We start from the raw sequence: 18,591 nt of genomic DNA, 5'->3' as shown, positions 1-18,591 counted from the left end.
AATAATTAAATTTCGATTCAGCTGGGCTCACTAGGAGTCAGACAAATTAAATTTCTATTCAGCCGGGCACACAAGGAATCACTCATTCAATTAATATTCAGCCGAGCAAACTAGGACTCGGAGTCATTAAATGTCTATTCAGCTGGGCTCACTAGGAGTCACACTCATTCAATTTCTATTCAGCCAGGCTCACTAGGAATCAGACTTATTAAATTTTAATTCAGCCGGGCTCACTATGACTCGGTCTAATTCAAGTTCTATTCAGCCGGGCTCACTAGGAGTCAGGCTCATTCAATTTGTTTTCAGCCGGGCTCACTAGGACTCAGATTTATGCAATTTCTATTCAGCCGGGCTCACTATGACTCAGACTAGTTAAATGTCTATTCAGCAAGGTTCCTTGGACTCCGACCAATTAAATTTCTATTCAGCCAGGCTCATTAGGACTCCGACTGATTAAATTTCTATTCAGCCGGGCTCACTACGACTCAGACTAAATAAATTTCTATTCAGCCGGGCTGACTAGGACTCCGAGTTATTAAATTTCTATTCTGCCGGGCTCACTAAGACTCAGACTCATTAAATTTCTATTCAGCCGGACTCACTAGGTCTCACACTAATTAAATTTATATTCAGCCGGGCTCACTAGGACTCAAACTAATTCAAGTTCTATTCAGCCGAGCTCACTAGGAGTCACTCATTCAATTTCTCTTCAGCCGGCTCACTGTGACTCAGACTAATTCAAGTTCTATTCAACCGGGCTCACTAGGACTCAGACTCATTCAATTCATATTCAGCGGAGCACACTAGGACTCAGAGTCATTAATTTTCTATTCAGACGGGCTGACTAGGACTTAGACTCATTCAATTTATATTCAGCTGAGCACACTAGGACTCGGAGTATGTAAATGTCTATTCAGCCGGGCTCCCTATGAGTCAGACTCATTCAATTTCTATTCAGCCGGGCTCACTAGGGCTCAGACTCATTCAATTTCTCTTTAGCCGGGCTCACTAGGACACAGATTCATTCAATTTCTATTCAGCCGGGCTCTCTTGGACTCAGCCTAATAAAATATCTATTCAGCCGGGCTCACTAGAACTCAGACTAATTAAATTTCTATTCAGCCGGGCTCACTAAAAGTAACTAATTAATTTTATATTCAGCCAGGCTCACTAGGACTCAGACTTAATAATTTTAATTTAGCCGCGCTCACTATGACTCAGAATAATTCAAGTTCTATTCAGCCGGGCTCACTAAGACTGTCATGAGTAAGACGCCGGAGGCGAAATAAAAGAAGACGAGGACGATGTGATCGGAGCGTTCGGAACGGCGCGAGGCGCGTGAGGCGCGTGAACCGAGCCATAATCGAGGCATGTCATGAGTAAGACGCCGGAGGCGAAATAAAAGAAGACGAGGACGATGTGATCGGAGCGTTCGGAACGGCGCGAGGCGCGTGAGGCGCGTGAACCGAGCCATAATCGAGGCAGAAGCGAGGCTGAGCTGGTATTATCGACGTGGTTCCGGGCAAGGAAGGTCGCATCGCCAGCACCGCACTGGCGACGGGAGACTTGGGGGTCTGGCCGAGTCCGTGACGTTGGCCGTCCACGGTGTGGCCGTCGACCTCGGCAAGTTCGGGCGAGGCTCCTGGACGAGCTGCAGCTTCTCACGGCAGGACCAGGCACCCCAGAGAGGCTCCCCCTTCTACGGCAGACCGGCACGCTCGATGATCCCCGGAACGCCACGTCGGCACTCGGGAAAGGAGCGAGACGGAAGCAGCGGCCGAGGACGTCGCTAGGCCTAACCCGTCACCTCTCCCGGCCACGTCAGCAGCAGCGACCGGGTTATCCAGGCTCCCGAGAAGAGCGAGTTGAAGGACCGACCGAAAGGCAGCAACGAATATACGACGGTCGACGGAGGCACCGACATTAAGAAAGGCCCAACGAGATCCCCGCCGGGAGAAGACGAGCAACGAGGACGAACTCCGTAAGAACGACTTTCTTGCATCGCCACAACAGTAGGCCAGTGACGCCAGACTTTGGGGTAGGAAAGGCCTAGGACTAACGGAGGCGAAGTTAAGGATATTTAGTGATTCATTAGGTTGTTTTTGTTAACCTTTATTTATTCATTGTCTTTTAGTTCTGTGTGCACTTGAGTTTTAGTTTGAGGTTTTTTGGCTTTCGTGTGAGAATTATAAAATCTGTTTGCTGTGTTGCCATGCCTCTTCCCTCTCCATCTCTCATAACACCCGCACGCCTCCGAGATCAGTGACACACAAAAAACATCACAATTGGCGAGCCTGCCAGGATCCGTTCCCGGATTCTATCTTAGCCCAGTCACCGATACTCGGCAGTAGCAAAGATGGAGTGGGAGCGTTTGGCGGCAATAGCAAAGGATTTGAATATGTCTAAGGATGAGGCGATGGAATTTTTCGAGTACACTCGTCAAGAGAAAGAGAAGGAGCACGAACGAGAGCGCCAGAAACACGAACGAGCACGCGAGGAACATGAACAAGTACGCGAACAGCAGAAAAGCGAAAAGGAAATTCTAGAACTAAAGATAAGACTAGCGGAGATGGGCGCGGGTTCTCGCGAAGGCACAAGTTCACCCGGATCGGCGTCATCCGACTCAGCTGCTTCCAGACCAAAGAGAATTTGCCCTAGAAAATTAATGGCTCCTTTCGACGAGCGAAGAGACGACTTGGATGCGTATTTGCATCGGTTCGAGAGAATAGCCATCGGGCAAGGCTGGGAGAAGAGCGAGTGGGCTAACGCCTTAAGCCTATGTTTGGTGGGTGAAGCGTTGAGTGTATATGGGCGTATGTCAGCTGAAGAATCACTAGACTACGACAAGGTGAAAAATACTTTATTACAGAGATTCAGGTTGACGGCAGAAGGGTTTCGAGAGAAGTTTCGCTCATGCAAGCCAGAAGACTCGGAGACAGGCAAACAGTTTGCGTGCCGACTAACTAACTACTTTGAAAGGTGGATAGAGCTTTCAGAGACTGACAAAACGTATGAAGCAGTTCGTGACAAAGTCGTAGGTGAACAATTTCTGGCCAGGTGCAGTAACAGTCTGGCAATATTTCTCAAAGAAAGAAAGTTACAAACAGTAAAGCAGATGGCCGAACAAGCCGAACAGTTTGTAGAAGCACAAGGGTTGAAGAATTTGGGAAAGAGTGATAAAGATACGCACGCAGCAGCGGTAGAAGAGGTGAAGAATCAAGGACAAATGAACAGACCAAGGGGACTGCAGAGGTGTTTCCTATGTAATCGGCTGGGTCATGTAGCGATGAACTGTCGGGTGAGAGGTAATCGTCACGAAGCACCGGTAGTTTGCCAGTTGTGCCAAAAGAAAGGTCACAGAGCAGACGAATGCAGGACCAGATTCACGGATAAGACTGCATGTATTGTGAAGTCAATAGAGGAGGGACAGAGAGAGCAGAACATGCCTGTAGTGGAAGGCGAGGTAGAAGGGCACCAAGTTACAGTGTTGAGAGACACAGGAGCAAATACCATTATAGTGAGGAAAAGTTTAGTGCCGCATGAAAGCATGACCGGATACTTTAAACCAGTGATCTTGGTAGACAGGTCAGTCAAGTATCTGCCAGAGGCACAGATCCAAATATCGACACCCTTCTATACAGGACTAGTCACAGCTAGATGTGTAGACGATCCCCTCTATGATTTGATTGTGGGAAATGTACCGGGAGCGAGGAAAGCAGATGACCCCGACCCAAGTTGGAAGACGACTGAGAAAGACGTGGTAGAGAAGGAATGCTCAGAAGCGCAAAAGGGAGTGATACAAGACACGGACGTAGCAGCCACAGTGCAAACACGAGCAAGTAGCAAGGGCATCAAACCTCTGCCAGCATTGCAGGTTACGGCCGTGAAGGGGTTAGATATAACGGTAGCAGAGTTTCGAGAATTGCAGAACAAGGATGAGTCGATAAGAAAGTGTGAACAGAAGATAGGAGAACGGGTGCAAAGGAAAAGGAGTCGGACAGTAGCGGAGTTTATAAAGAAGAATAATTTATTGTACCGGAAATGTATATTTAGTTCAGGTAGGGAAGTATTACAGTTGATGGTCCCGAAGAAACTGAGGAATAAAGTATTGAAGTTAGCGCATGATAGTGTAACGACAGGTCACCAGGGAATCAAAGACACGTTACAAAAAATAACAGAAGAGTTCTTTTGGCTGGGAGTGCAGAGTGACGTGAAACGATATGTAAAAGCATGTGACGTATGCCAAAAGACGATGGCTAAGGGGAAAAACGAGGAAAACAGCGTAAGAAAACGCGTGCGCTTGAGATATGTGCGTCAATGAGAAAGTTGATGAAGAAGCCACAGTTAAGGCAGAGCCACTCCAAACCGCCCAAGAAATGTGCTAGAGGAGGAAAGAGGAAGAAGCAGGCCGTACGTAGAGAAGCGTGGGAGCTTAGGAAAAGGCGGAAAAAATGAACAGGTATAACCGGTAGGGTACTAAAGGAATATTATTTAGGAATGCCTTCGGACAGTGGAATTGTCAGCTCTTACAAATGTGTGTATATAGCAAGTTTATTCATATAGAGTGCTTGGGACAATGAACATTACAAGCAATTGAGTGCAGTGTTGTGTGAACAGAAACAAATGGTGAAACGTGCGCGACAGTGCAGTGAAGTGTGATGATGAGTGGCAAGCGAAGACGACGCACAGAAGAGCACTCAAGCCACAACAAAAGTCAAGTTCACCGCCAAAAAGAAGTTCAAGAGGAAGCAGTTTTTTGGAAAAAAACTCTTGAAGAGGGGAGCCATGTCATGAGTAAGACGCCGGAGGCGAAATAAAAGAAGACGAGGACGATGTGATCGGAGCGTTCGGAACGGCGCGAGGCGCGTGAGGCGCGTGAACCGAGCCATAATCGAGGCATGTCATGAGTAAGACGCCGGAGGCGAAATAAAAGAAGACGAGGACGATGTGATCGGAGCGTTCGGAACGGCGCGAGGCGCGTGAGGCGCGTGAACCGAGCCATAATCGAGGCAGAAGCGAGGCTGAGCTGGTATTATCGACGTGGTTCCGGGCCAGGAAGGTCGCATCGCCAGCACCGCACTGGCGACGGGAGACTTGGGGGTCTGGCCGAGTCCGTGACGTTGGCCGTCCACGGTGTGGCCGTCGACCTCGGCAAGTTCGGGCGAGGCTCCTGGACGAGCTGCAGCTTCTCACGGCAGGACCAGGCACCCCAGAGAGGCTCCCCCTTCTACGGCAGACCGGCACGCTCGATGATCCCCGGAACGCCACGTCGGCACTCGGGAAAGGAGCGAGACGGAAGCAGCGGCCGAGGACGTCGCTAGGCCTAACCCGTCACCTCTCCCGGCCACGTCAGCAGCAGCGACCGGGTTATCCAGGCTCCCGAGAAGAGCGAGTTGAAGGACCGACCGAAAGGCAGCAACGAATATACGACGGTCGACGGAGGCACCGACATTAAGAAAGGCCCAACGAGATCCCCGCCGGGAGAAGACGAGCAACGAGGACGAACTCCGTAAGAACGACTTTCTTGCATCGCCACAACAGTAGGCCAGTGACGCCAGACTTTGGGGTAGGAAAGGCCTAGGACTAACGGAGGCGAAGTTAAGGATATTTAGTGATTCATTAGGTTGTTTTTGTTAACCTTTATTTATTCATTGTCTTTTAGTTCTGTGTGCACTTGAGTTTTAGTTTGAGGTTTTTTGGCTTTCGTGTGAGAATTATAAAATCTGTTTGCTGTGTTGCCATGCCTCTTCCCTCTCCATCTCTCATAACACCCGCACGCCTCCGAGATCAGTGACACACAAAAAACATCACAATTGGCGAGCCTGCCAGGATCCGTTCCCGGATTCTATCTTAGCCCAGTCACCGATACTCGGCAGTAGCAAAGATGGAGTGGGAGCGTTTGGCGGCAATAGCAAAGGATTTGAATATGTCTAAGGATGAGGCGATGGAATTTTTCGAGTACACTCGTCAAGAGAAAGAGAAGGAGCACGAACGAGAGCGCCAGAAACACGAACGAGCACGCGAGGAACATGAACAAGTACGCGAACAGCAGAAAAGCGAAAAGGAAATTCTAGAACTAAAGATAAGACTAGCGGAGATGGGCGCGGGTTCTCGCGAAGGCACAAGTTCACCCGGATCGGCGTCATCCGACTCAGCTGCTTCCAGACCAAAGAGAATTTGCCCTAGAAAATTAATGGCTCCTTTCGACGAGCGAAGAGACGACTTGGATGCGTATTTGCATCGGTTCGAGAGAATAGCCATCGGGCAAGGCTGGGAGAAGAGCGAGTGGGCTAACGCCTTAAGCCTATGTTTGGTGGGTGAAGCGTTGAGTGTATATGGGCGTATGTCAGCTGAAGAATCACTAGACTACGACAAGGTGAAAAATACTTTATTACAGAGATTCAGGTTGACGGCAGAAGGGTTTCGAGAGAAGTTTCGCTCATGCAAGCCAGAAGACTCGGAGACAGGCAAACAGTTTGCGTGCCGACTAACTAACTACTTTGAAAGGTGGATAGAGCTTTCAGAGACTGACAAAACGTATGAAGCAGTTCGTGACAAAGTCGTAGGTGAACAATTTCTGGCCAGGTGCAGTAACAGTCTGGCAATATTTCTCAAAGAAAGAAAGTTACAAACAGTAAAGCAGATGGCCGAACAAGCCGAACAGTTTGTAGAAGCACAAGGGTTGAAGAATTTGGGAAAGAGTGATAAAGATACGCACGCAGCAGCGGTAGAAGAGGTGAAGAATCAAGGACAAATGAACAGACCAAGGGGACTGCAGAGGTGTTTCCTATGTAATCGGCTGGGTCATGTAGCGATGAACTGTCGGGTGAGAGGTAATCGTCACGAAGCACCGGTAGTTTGCCAGTTGTGCCAAAAGAAAGGTCACAGAGCAGACGAATGCAGGACCAGATTCACGGATAAGACTGCATGTATTGTGAAGTCAATAGAGGAGGGACAGAGAGAGCAGAACATGCCTGTAGTGGAAGGCGAGGTAGAAGGGCACCAAGTTACAGTGTTGAGAGACACAGGAGCAAATACCATTATAGTGAGGAAAAGTTTAGTGCCGCATGAAAGCATGACCGGATACTTTAAACCAGTGATCTTGGTAGACAGGTCAGTCAAGTATCTGCCAGAGGCACAGATCCAAATATCGACACCCTTCTATACAGGACTAGTCACAGCTAGATGTGTAGACGATCCCCTCTATGATTTGATTGTGGGAAATGTACCGGGAGCGAGGAAAGCAGATGACCCCGACCCAAGTTGGAAGACGACTGAGAAAGACGTGGTAGAGAAGGAATGCTCAGAAGCGCAAAAGGGAGTGATACAAGACACGGACGTAGCAGCCACAGTGCAAACACGAGCAAGTAGCAAGGGCATCAAACCTCTGCCAGCATTGCAGGTTACGGCCGTGAAGGGGTTAGATATAACGGTAGCAGAGTTTCGAGAATTGCAGAACAAGGATGAGTCGATAAGAAAGTGTGAACAGAAGATAGGAGAACGGGTGCAAAGGAAAAGGAGTCGGACAGTAGCGGAGTTTATAAAGAAGAATAATTTATTGTACCGGAAATGTATATTTAGTTCAGGTAGGGAAGTATTACAGTTGATGGTCCCGAAGAAACTGAGGAATAAAGTATTGAAGTTAGCGCATGATAGTGTAACGACAGGTCACCAGGGAATCAAAGACACGTTACAAAAAATAACAGAAGAGTTCTTTTGGCTGGGAGTGCAGAGTGACGTGAAACGATATGTAAAAGCATGTGACGTATGCCAAAAGACGATGGCTAAGGGGAAAAACGAGGAAAACAGCGTAAGAAAACGCGTGCGCTTGAGATATGTGCGTCAATGAGAAAGTTGATGAAGAAGCCACAGTTAAGGCAGAGCCACTCCAAACCGCCCAAGAAATGTGCTAGAGGAGGAAAGAGGAAGAAGCAGGCCGTACGTAGAGAAGCGTGGGAGCTTAGGAAAAGGCGGAAAAAATGAACAGGTATAACCGGTAGGGTACTAAAGGAATATTATTTAGGAATGCCTTCGGACAGTGGAATTGTCAGCTCTTACAAATGTGTGTATATAGCAAGTTTATTCATATAGAGTGCTTGGGACAATGAACATTACAAGCAATTGAGTGCAGTGTTGTGTGAACAGAAACAAATGGTGAAACGTGCGCGACAGTGCAGTGAAGTGTGATGATGAGTGGCAAGCGAAGACGACGCACAGAAGAGCACTCAAGCCACAACAAAAGTCAAGTTCACCGCCAAAAAGAAGTTCAAGAGGAAGCAGTTTTTTGGAAAAAAACTCTTGAAGAGGGGAGCCATGTCATGAGTAAGACGCCGGAGGCGAAATAAAAGAAGACGAGGACGATGTGATCGGAGCGTTCGGAACGGCGCGAGGCGCGTGAGGCGCGTGAACCGAGCCATAATCGAGGCATGTCATGAGTAAGACGCCGGAGGCGAAATAAAAGAAGACGAGGACGATGTGATCGGAGCGTTCGGAACGGCGCGAGGCGCGTGAGGCGCGTGAACCGAGCCATAATCGAGGCAGAAGCGAGGCTGAGCTGGTATTATCGACGTGGTTCCGGGCCAGGAAGGTCGCATCGCCAGCACCGCACTGGCGACGGGAGACTTGGGGGTCTGGCCGAGTCCGTGACGTTGGCCGTCCACGGTGTGGCCGTCGACCTCGGCAAGTTCGGGCGAGGCTCCTGGACGAGCTGCAGCTTCTCACGGCAGGACCAGGCACCCCAGAGAGGCTCCCCCTTCTACGGCAGACCGGCACGCTCGATGATCCCCGGAACGCCACGTCGGCACTCGGGAAAGGAGCGAGACGGAAGCAGCGGCCGAGGACGTCGCTAGGCCTAACCCGTCACCTCTCCCGGCCACGTCAGCAGCAGCGACCGGGTTATCCAGGCTCCCGAGAAGAGCGAGTTGAAGGACCGACCGAAAGGCAGCAACGAATATACGACGGTCGACGGAGGCACCGACATTAAGAAAGGCCCACGAGATCCCCGCCGGGAGAAGACGAGCAACGAGGACGAACTCCGTAAGAACGACTTTCTTCATCGCCCAACAAGGCCAGTGACGCCAGACTTTGGGGTAGGAAAGGCCTAGGACTAACGGAGGCGAAGTTAAGGATATTTAGTGATTCATTAGGTTGTTTTTGTTAACCTTTATTTATTCATTGTCTTTTAGTTCTGTGTGCACTTGAGTTTTAGTTTGAGGTTTTTGGCTTTCGTGTGAGAATTATAAAATCTGTTTGCTGTGGCCATGCTCTTCCCTCTCCATCTCATAACACCCGCACGCCTCCGAGATCAGTGACACACAAAAAACATCACAATTGGCGAGCCTGCCAGGATCCGTTCCCGGATTCTATCTTAGCCCAGTCACCGATACTCGGCAGTAGCAAAGATGGAGTGGGAGCGTTTGGCGGCAATAGCAAAGGATTTGAATATGTCTAAGGATGAGGCGATGGAATTTTTCGAGTACACTCGTCAAGAGAAAGAGAAGGAGCACGAACGAGAGCGCCAGAAACACGAACGAGCACGCGAGGAACATGAACAAGTACGCGAACAGCAGAAAAGCGAAAAGGAAATTCTAGAACTAAAGATAAGACTAGCGGAGATGGGCGCGGGTTCTCGCGAAGGCACAAGTTCACCCGGATCGGCGTCATCCGACTCAGCTGCTTCCAGACCAAAGAGAATTTGCCCTAGAAAATTAATGGCTCCTTTCGACGAGCGAAGAGACGACTTGGATGCGTATTTGCATCGGTTCGAGAGAATAGCCATCGGGCAAGGCTGGGAGAAGAGCGAGTGGGCTAACGCCTTAAGCCTATGTTTGGTGGGTGAAGCGTTGAGTGTATATGGGCGTATGTCAGCTGAAGAATCACTAGACTACGACAAGGTGAAAAATACTTTATTACAGAGATTCAGGTTGACGGCAGAAGGGTTTCGAGAGAAGTTTCGCTCATGCAAGCCAGAAGACTCGGAGACAGGCAAACAGTTTGCGTGCCGACTAACTAACTACTTTGAAAGGTGGATAGAGCTTTCAGAGACTGACAAAACGTATGAAGCAGTTCGTGACAAAGTCGTAGGTGAACAATTTCTGGCCAGGTGCAGTAACAGTCTGGCAATATTTCTCAAAGAAAGAAAGTTACAAACAGTAAAGCAGATGGCCGAACAAGCCGAACAGTTTGTAGAAGCACAAGGGTTGAAGAATTTGGGAAAGAGTGATAAAGATACGCACGCAGCAGCGGTAGAAGAGGTGAAGAATCAAGGACAAATGAACAGACCAAGGGGACTGCAGAGGTGTTTCCTATGTAATCGGCTGGGTCATGTAGCGATGAACTGTCGGGTGAGAGGTAATCGTCACGAAGCACCGGTAGTTTGCCAGTTGTGCCAAAAGAAAGGTCACAGAGCAGACGAATGCAGGACCAGATTCACGGATAAGACTGCATGTATTGTGAAGTCAATAGAGGAGGGACAGAGAGAGCAGAACATGCCTGTAGTGGAAGGCGAGGTAGAAGGGCACCAAGTTACAGTGTTGAGAGACACAGGAGCAAATACCATTATAGTGAGGAAAAGTTTAGTGCCGCATGAAAGCATGACCGGATACTTTAAACCAGTGATCTTGGTAGACAGGTCAGTCAAGTATCTGCCAGAGGCACAGATCCAAATATCGACACCCTTCTATACAGGACTAGTCACAGCTAGATGTGTAGACGATCCCCTCTATGATTTGATTGTGGGAAATGTACCGGGAGCGAGGAAAGCAGATGACCCCGACCCAAGTTGGAAGACGACTGAGAAAGACGTGGTAGAGAAGGAATGCTCAGAAGCGCAAAAGGGAGTGATACAAGACACGGACGTAGCAGCCACAGTGCAAACACGAGCAAGTAGCAAGGGCATCAAACCTCTGCCAGCATTGCAGGTTACGGCCGTGAAGGGGTTAGATATAACGGTAGCAGAGTTTCGAGAATTGCAGAACAAGGATGAGTCGATAAGAAAGTGTGAACAGAAGATAGGAGAACGGGTGCAAAGGAAAAGGAGTCGGACAGTAGCGGAGTTTATAAAGAAGAATAATTTATTGTACCGGAAATGTATATTTAGTTCAGGTAGGGAAGTATTACAGTTGATGGTCCCGAAGAAACTGAGGAATAAAGTATTGAAGTTAGCGCATGATAGTGTAACGACAGGTCACCAGGGAATCAAAGACACGTTACAAAAATAACAGAAGAGTTCTTTTGGCTGGGAGTGCAGAGTGACGTGAAACGATATGTAAAAGCATGTGACGTATGCCAAAAGACGATGGCTAAGGGGAAAAACGAGGAAAGCAGCGTAAGAAAACGCGTGCGCTTGAGATATGTGCGTCAATGAGAAAGTTGATGAAGAAGCCACAGTTAAGGCAGAGCCACTCCAAACCGCCCAAGAAATGTGCTAGAGGAGGAAAGAGGAAGAAGCAGGCCGTACGTAGAGAAGCGTGGGAGCTTAGGAAAAGGCGGAAAAAATGAACAGGTATAACCGGTAGGGTACTAAAGGAATATTATTTAGGAATGCCTTCGGACAGTGGAATTGTCAGCTCTTACAAATGTGTGTATATAGCAAGTTTATTCATATAGAGTGCTTGGGACAATGAACATTACAAGCAATTGAGTGCAGTGTTGTGTGAACAGAAACAAATGGTGAAACGTGCGAGACAGTGCAGTGAAGTGTGATGATGAGTGGCAAGCGAAGACGACGCACAGAAGAGCACTCAAGCCACAACAAAAGTCAAGTTCACCGCCAAAAAGAAGTTCAAGAGGAAGCAGTTTTTTGGAAAAAAACTCTTGAAGAGGGGAGCCATGTCATGAGTAAGACGCCGGAGGCGAAATAAAAGAAGACGAGGACGATGTGATCGGAGCGTTCGGAACGGCGCGAGGCGCGTGAGGCGCGTGAACCGAGCCATAATCGAGGCATGTCATGAGTAAGACGCCGGAGGCGAAATAAAAGAAGACGAGGACGATGTGATCGGAGCGTTCGGAACGGCGCGAGGCGCGTGAGGCGCGTGAACCGAGCCATAATCGAGGCAGAAGCGAGGCTGAGCTGGTATTATCGACGTGGTTCCGGGCCAGGAAGGTCGCATCGCCAGCACCGCACTGGCGACGGGAGACTTGGGGGTCTGGCCGAGTCCGTGACGTTGGCCGTCCACGGTGTGGCCGTCGACCTCGGCAAGTTCGGGCGAGGCTCCTGGACGAGCTGCAGCTTCTCACGGCAGGACCAGGCACCCCAGAGAGGCTCCCCCTTCTACGGCAGACCGGCACGCTCGATGATCCCCGGAACGCCACGTCGGCACTCGGGAAAGGAGCGAGACGGAAGCAGCGGCCGAGGACGTCGCTAGGCCTAACCCGTCACCTCTCCCGGCCACGTCAGCAGCAGCGACCGGGTTATCCAGGCTCCCGAGAAGAGCGAGTTGAAGGACCGACCGAAAGGCAGCAACGAATATACGACGGTCGACGGAGGCACCGACATTAAGAAAGGCCCAACGAGATCCCCGCCGGGAGAAGACGAGCAACGAGGACGAACTCCGTAAGAACGACTTTCTTGCATCGCCACAACATAGGCCAGTGACGCCAGACTTTGGGGTAGGAAAGGCCTAGGACTAACGGAGGCGAAGTTAAGGATATTTAGTGATTCATTAGGTTGTTTTTGTTAACCTTTATTTATTCATTGTCTTTTAGTTCTGTGTGCACTTGAGTTTTAGTTTGAGGTTTTTTGGCTTTCGTGTGAGAATTATAAAATCTGTTTGCTGTGTTGCCATGCCTCTTCCCTCTCCATCTCTCATAACACCCGCACGCCTCCGAGATCAGTGACACACAAAAAACATCACAAAGACTCAGACTTATTAAATTTTAATTCAGCTGGGCTCACTATGACTCAGACTAATTCAAGTTCTATTCAGCGGGGCTCATTAGGACTCAGATTCATTCAATTTCTATTCAGCCGGGCTCACTTGGACTCTGATAAATAAATTTCTATTTAGCCGGACTCACTAGGACTCAGACTAATTAAATTTCTATTCAGTCAGGCTCACTACGACTCAGACTCATCAAACTTACATTCAGCCGGGATCACTAGGACACAGACTGATCCAAGTTCTATTCAGCCGGGTTCACTAGGACTCAGACTTAATAAATTTTAATTCAGCCGGGCTCACTATGACTCAGACTCATTAAATTTATATTCATAAAATAGGACTCAGACTCATGAATCGGACTGAGCCTGGGTGAGTCGACTCATGTGCACGCTTGCCGACCTAAGCTTTAAGGAAACCTACGTGGTGAATTTGTTCCAAAGCCCTCCACTACGATGTCCCTCGTAACCAGTGAGATACTTAGCGGCAATAACGCATAATTGATTCAATTTTTTTAATATAGAGAGAGCATTTTGACAGGAAGACGATGACTTATGGGTATCATTCGAGCACCGTGTTATTCTGGAGCATAGCTGCGCACACCAAAATTAAGCTCCAACTTAACCCTAACTTAGTGGCGTCCTTGGAGTACTGACCTTAACGACATCATTATCTTGGGGTTCTACCAGGAAGTCGACGATGCTGGGCCAAGCCATTCTGGTCGCCAGGTGCACCATGGCATGAATAAGGTTCACCTCTTGTGTCGATGGCCAGGGCCACAGAATGCCATAATCGTCCAGGGTGTCCAACACGTAGGGCGTGTTGTCCACACCACCCTCGAGGACGTCCTCGCAGGACTTGTAGAAGCGCCAGGACTTCTGCAGGACGTTCTGACCGGTACCGACCAGGCTGGCGTTGCGGACTGGCGCGACCACCTCGTCACGGTAGCTCTGCGCAGCCGCCTGCGTTAGCCGCCATCTCTCTTAGGGTAAAGACCTTTTTCAAGCCAGCGAATCTTTCTTTGAGAACCATCCCGAGATTTTCCTGACTGTGGCTGCTGGGTGCTGCTGCTGTCTTTCAGAATAGCTCGTGCATGCAAAAAAATGTTGAATTTTGTGCCTGATTCTGGTTTCGAGCACAGCATCCTGATTCTCTAACCATTACGCCACAATCACCCTTTTTGAAGAGAAGCTTGGATTGGCTCACAAGTTTCGGTGGCGTTGTAGTCATGCAAAAACACACCTGTGGCGCATACCCGCATTGCATATGCGAGTATGAGCCAGGGACAAGATATAAAGAAAGAATGAAGGAAAGAAAGAAAGAAAGAAAGAGCAGGTGCGGGGAAAGCTGCACCGGTACCGGATCACGTGACGCGCGCGAACAATCAGGGTCGTTTGGTGTGTCGCGGGGAGGGAAATCGAAGGAAAGGGATTGGCGCACGCTCCGCTGGGCTTCCCTCGCCTCAGATCAGTTTTGGTGGCCGGATGGGAAGCCCGCGCGTGGAGCAGGCTGCGTATGAACAGCGGCACCGCGAACACGCTCAGGAAAGGGCTCGTCTTCGACGTACCGATTCTAGCGTGAGGGCTTCCGAAGCCAAGGCAAAACGGGAGCGAAGAGCCCAGGACTCCCGAGTTGCAGGAGCGCGATGTTCCGGCCAAACGTCAGCGAAGAGCAGCCGACCCCGAGTAGCGGGAGTGCGATGTTGAGGTCAAACGTCAGCGTGGTCTTGCCCTCCAGGAACCCGACAACGGTGGTGCACGCCTCGGCAGCGCTAGCGCCAACTTCCCCGGTGCGACGGCCAGGTTTCAAAGCGAGTTTCTTTTAGACGCTCCGAGACATCGCTTCTGCCGCCGGGGGATTAAGCTACACGCGTGTTGTATTGGTCGTTTCAACGAGGCGCGCGGGCGCCATCACTTCAGCAAAGAGGAGGAATGACGAACTGGGTTCGCGCTGTGAATCCAATCGGTCAGCGCTGGAACTGCTGCTGTAAATAGAATCTGTAAATGGTTTCTCGTTTAACTGACTCGTCCTTCGCGTAACAATATGTTGTACAACGCTTCATTTTATTTAACAACACACCGCACAGCGATTACGTGGCCCTGGCCGGGAACTCACCATGATGTCAGCAGTCCCCAAATTCCGCGAAAGAAGGAATAGAAAGCGTCGCCTTAATAAAGGGATTATGCACCTTAAGGCTTATATTTAGAGCATTGATGATATTTAGATACGATTTGTTGTTGCACTACGTAATTTCGCAGAGAACACTGCCGGCCACCGGCACAGAGGGGGCTACATGTAAGCCGAATACAGTGGTGGGTAACTTTCCTTTGGCAGTGAAGGGAAAGCTACGGAGTACTGGAAAGCGGGGCTTGTTGGTGCAACATTACGAAAACAAAACAGCGATTATCATGAACCACATGTGGTTCAAGATCATGAGCATGTATATATGTACTGCGCTTCCCAGTAATGTCAGTTGTCAGTGGTGTCGTCCTTCTTTGGTCCCCGCTGTTGCTTGCGCTCTGTTTTATTAGAGCGAAAGTTCTACTACTCCAGGTACAAACCCAGAAAACGCCCTGGTTCCGTAAATCTGACCTTCAAGCTCAGCCGAGGTGAAACTGGGACTTCGCCCGCCACTACCGGCGGCTGCTGCGTACACTGTGTGGCCATGCATATCTTGAAAGCTACTTGCTGATGCGATGTGAGCAAAGTGCGCCGAGTGTTGGTAGCTTCGTATGCGCTCTGCTTTCGACGCTTAGTTCGTGTTGAAGCGAGACACAGCATGAAGGTCAATTCGCTCGCTGCTGCTGATGGTGCCGAGCAGCGTCTGTGCCCTTTCCCAAAGCGAACGAAACCGTGCTATCGCTCGACAAACTTGGTTTAACCGCGTTCAACCATGGCAAATGTTTTCCGTAAGGAAAGCTACGGAGGCAACGTGCGCCCAAGAGCCCCCCAGAAAGAAGTCCACATTCTCAACCACGTTAATTGAAAGCTAGGAACGAGAACAGATGAACATATTATTTAGAACACCGAAATAAGACAAAAATAGACCACGGAGCTTTCAATATGATTTATCTTTCTGATGTCGTCTTCTGCGTATGAGGTAAATGCGAAAACAGCACACGCTATGATGATCCCCCCGTCCTGCAGCTGTTACAAGAAACCAGAAGCGGTGTCAAACGCTGCTGCGTGCAGAGGCTCGTACCCTGTAGCGTCCCCATCATTTCTCCAGGACGTTGTCCTCGAGTATCCGTATATGAGTGATGTCCTGCATGCGAGAAAATATTCGGCAAAACAGCAGGAGCAGCGCCCAGCAGCAGCCACGGTCAGCGATGTCCCAGTGGGTTGACCAAAAAAGCTTCGCATGAAAAGGCCAGTTGGGTTTTATGTGCACATGGCTTAAACGTGTGCAGCAGGAAGACGGAGGCAAAAGAGATGTTTACTGCGCTTACGCGGTGAAAGTAGTACATTGCGCAGCAGTAAGTACGCCAATAGTTTCCGAAGTGAAGTTGTGTAGTGGGATCTCTCGTATATCACGTTTGAAGAACCTAAGTGTGGGCAGATGGATGGAAAACAGTAACAAGTAATGAAAACTAAAATGACAACGAAAATCGCAACCCGAATTACTAACGGTTTCACAAGACAATAAGGAGAATCCATTAGTACATTAAACAACATTCGCTCACGAATACACCAAAAAAATAGAACAACATAGAAATACAGTGACTGATTCGTTAATTTCTTTAACGGAACATTCACATCATTTGAGCGCGTTAAACTAAAACACCTAAAAAAAGGCAGGTGAGAAACATTGCCAGGGGTACCTACTACAATTGTATCTTCACAGTAAAAGCTGTCAAGTGAGACTGTCCACTGAGAACGATACAGTAAGGGTTTAGAATTGAAAAATTGGTATCCTCCCCAGCTTTAAGACGAAGCCAGAAAATACGGGTTTCGCAGAAAAAAAAAGCATTAGCAGTTGAAGGAAAATTCGGCCTGCTTCGGAGATGAAATGCTTGACCAACGCGTTTGAGGGACGGTCGCTCTACCGTCTGAGCTAACCAGGAGGCGACCGCAGACCACGACGCCAGCCACCTGTCTCAGTAAAGCGGAGCTCTCTCTCTTTTCACAATATCTTGCAGTTACCAGACCCATAAAGCTTCCTGCTTAGGAAATACTGTGGTTTTACGCGCCAAAACAACGATCTCGTTATGAGGCACGCTGTAGGGAGGGACTTCCGAAGAATTTTGACCACCTGGAATTCTTTAACGTGAACCGAAATGCACGGCACACGGCCGTTATTGCATATCGCGCCCATCGAAATGCGGCCGGCGCAGCCGGGATTTGATGCAACGCCCTCGGGTTTAGCCGCACATCGCCACTGCGCCACCACGGCAAGTTTTCCTCCTTAGGCTGCCGGCAAATTAGTTACGTCAATTTAGGTTTTTTAGTGAACCTTGCTATATATGTTCGCACTGAATTATGTGTTGTTAAGAAATATGAAATACTATATAGGATTATTGATATCCTCAAGAAATTTCTCATATTTAGTTATAAAATATTCGATATTCGATCCGACATTTAAAGCTGTGGAATTTTCCGCATATACTTATGTGGTTCAATGTTTCACTTTTCAAACATCCCTACATTTTAAAAGTATTCATTCTAATACAGCTTTAAAATCGCTCCTAATTCATAGGGAGAAGGGTTAACGAAACAGCACCTAACGTACATACCAGCAAACGATTCATCGGCATGCATTCGTTCCTAATTTAAGCTGCTGTTAGCTCTCGAATACAAAATGGGGTGCATAAATGGGGTGCAAAATGGGGTGCACTGCTAAGCTAGAGATTAAGAGCCTGGCGGTGGATCGGCCGTATAAGATATCCAGTTTGCTACGTATTGGCGCCTATCTGGACGAACGTGTTTTTGCTCTGCTCTCTTCACCTCGGCCACGGAGAATTTCCTCGGGTGTGAGTAGCGGCCGCACACGTATCGGCCGAAGTCCTTGCACGGGTCCGCGGTGGGGTCCATGCTGGCTCGGAACGCGTCGCTGTACAGATGGCATCCGGGGCTGTCGCATTTCGAGTAGGACTGCCGGTTTAGGAACCCCATAGCGATGCCCGTTGATGCGGCGACGGCGGCTACGAGCACGACGCAGCAGAAACCCGCCAAGAAAAGACGCCGTCTCCTCTCCTCCGCAGCCTTCGCTTGGTTATCGTGAGACGGCGTGCCCGAGGGCGACCTGCACGCGCCATACACGCCAAATCGTGTGAGGGAGTGGCCAACGTCCCTCGGTGGAACCAGGCCCAATCGGGAAAATTTGGTTGTATATCGGAACTCGTAGAAGCGTCGTGTAAAAGGCGTTTTACCGGAGGAATTGTCCAAATTGGTTAACTAACAAAGGATATCCGGAGAAATGAGATGTTTGCGTCACCTTGCTGCCAGGAAAAGAGCTTCAACAACAAGGACACTCGGGCCCTATTATAGCGAGCGATACCCTTTGTTTCCTTCACCCATATAGCGAAGCCGAGATATCGCATCACGCTTAACTCAACGAGCCCGACATCCTTTCGAATAAGTGTGTTTAATGTCATTAGTATTCAACGAAGCGGCTCACCGCGTTGCTCGAGGCCTCACTCACCGAGCATCATTGGAGGAAGAGCCCCCGCGGCGTACTGCAAACGTCTGGGCATGGGAGGATCGTTTGACCAGG

General features: G+C 49.2%; 1 protein-coding gene across 1 annotated transcript in view; it reads right to left on the bottom strand.

Annotated features, from left to right (window-relative positions):
- LOC125946902 (neprilysin-1-like) overlaps nucleotides 1-18,090 on the bottom strand; it is a 28,620-nt gene extending 10,530 nt beyond the window's left edge. Inside the window, exons 1-2 of the mRNA XM_049671082.1 lie at nucleotides 17,823-18,090; nucleotides 13,535-13,840 (exon numbers count right to left, since the gene is read on the bottom strand). Coding sequence (XP_049527039.1) covers nucleotides 13,535-13,840; nucleotides 17,823-17,990 — 474 coding nt within the window. The 5' untranslated portion in view covers nucleotides 17,991-18,090. The remainder of the gene's footprint in view (nucleotides 1-13,534; nucleotides 13,841-17,822) is intronic.
- Between the last annotated feature and the right edge of the window lie 501 nt (nucleotides 18,091-18,591).

The sequence above is a fragment of the Dermacentor silvarum genome, chromosome 7, assembly GCF_013339745.2.
Source record: "Dermacentor silvarum isolate Dsil-2018 chromosome 7, BIME_Dsil_1.4, whole genome shotgun sequence".
In the NCBI taxonomy this organism is placed as follows: domain Eukaryota; kingdom Metazoa; phylum Arthropoda; class Arachnida; order Ixodida; family Ixodidae; genus Dermacentor; species Dermacentor silvarum.
This window is presented reverse-complemented; position numbering and strand designations above follow the sequence as displayed.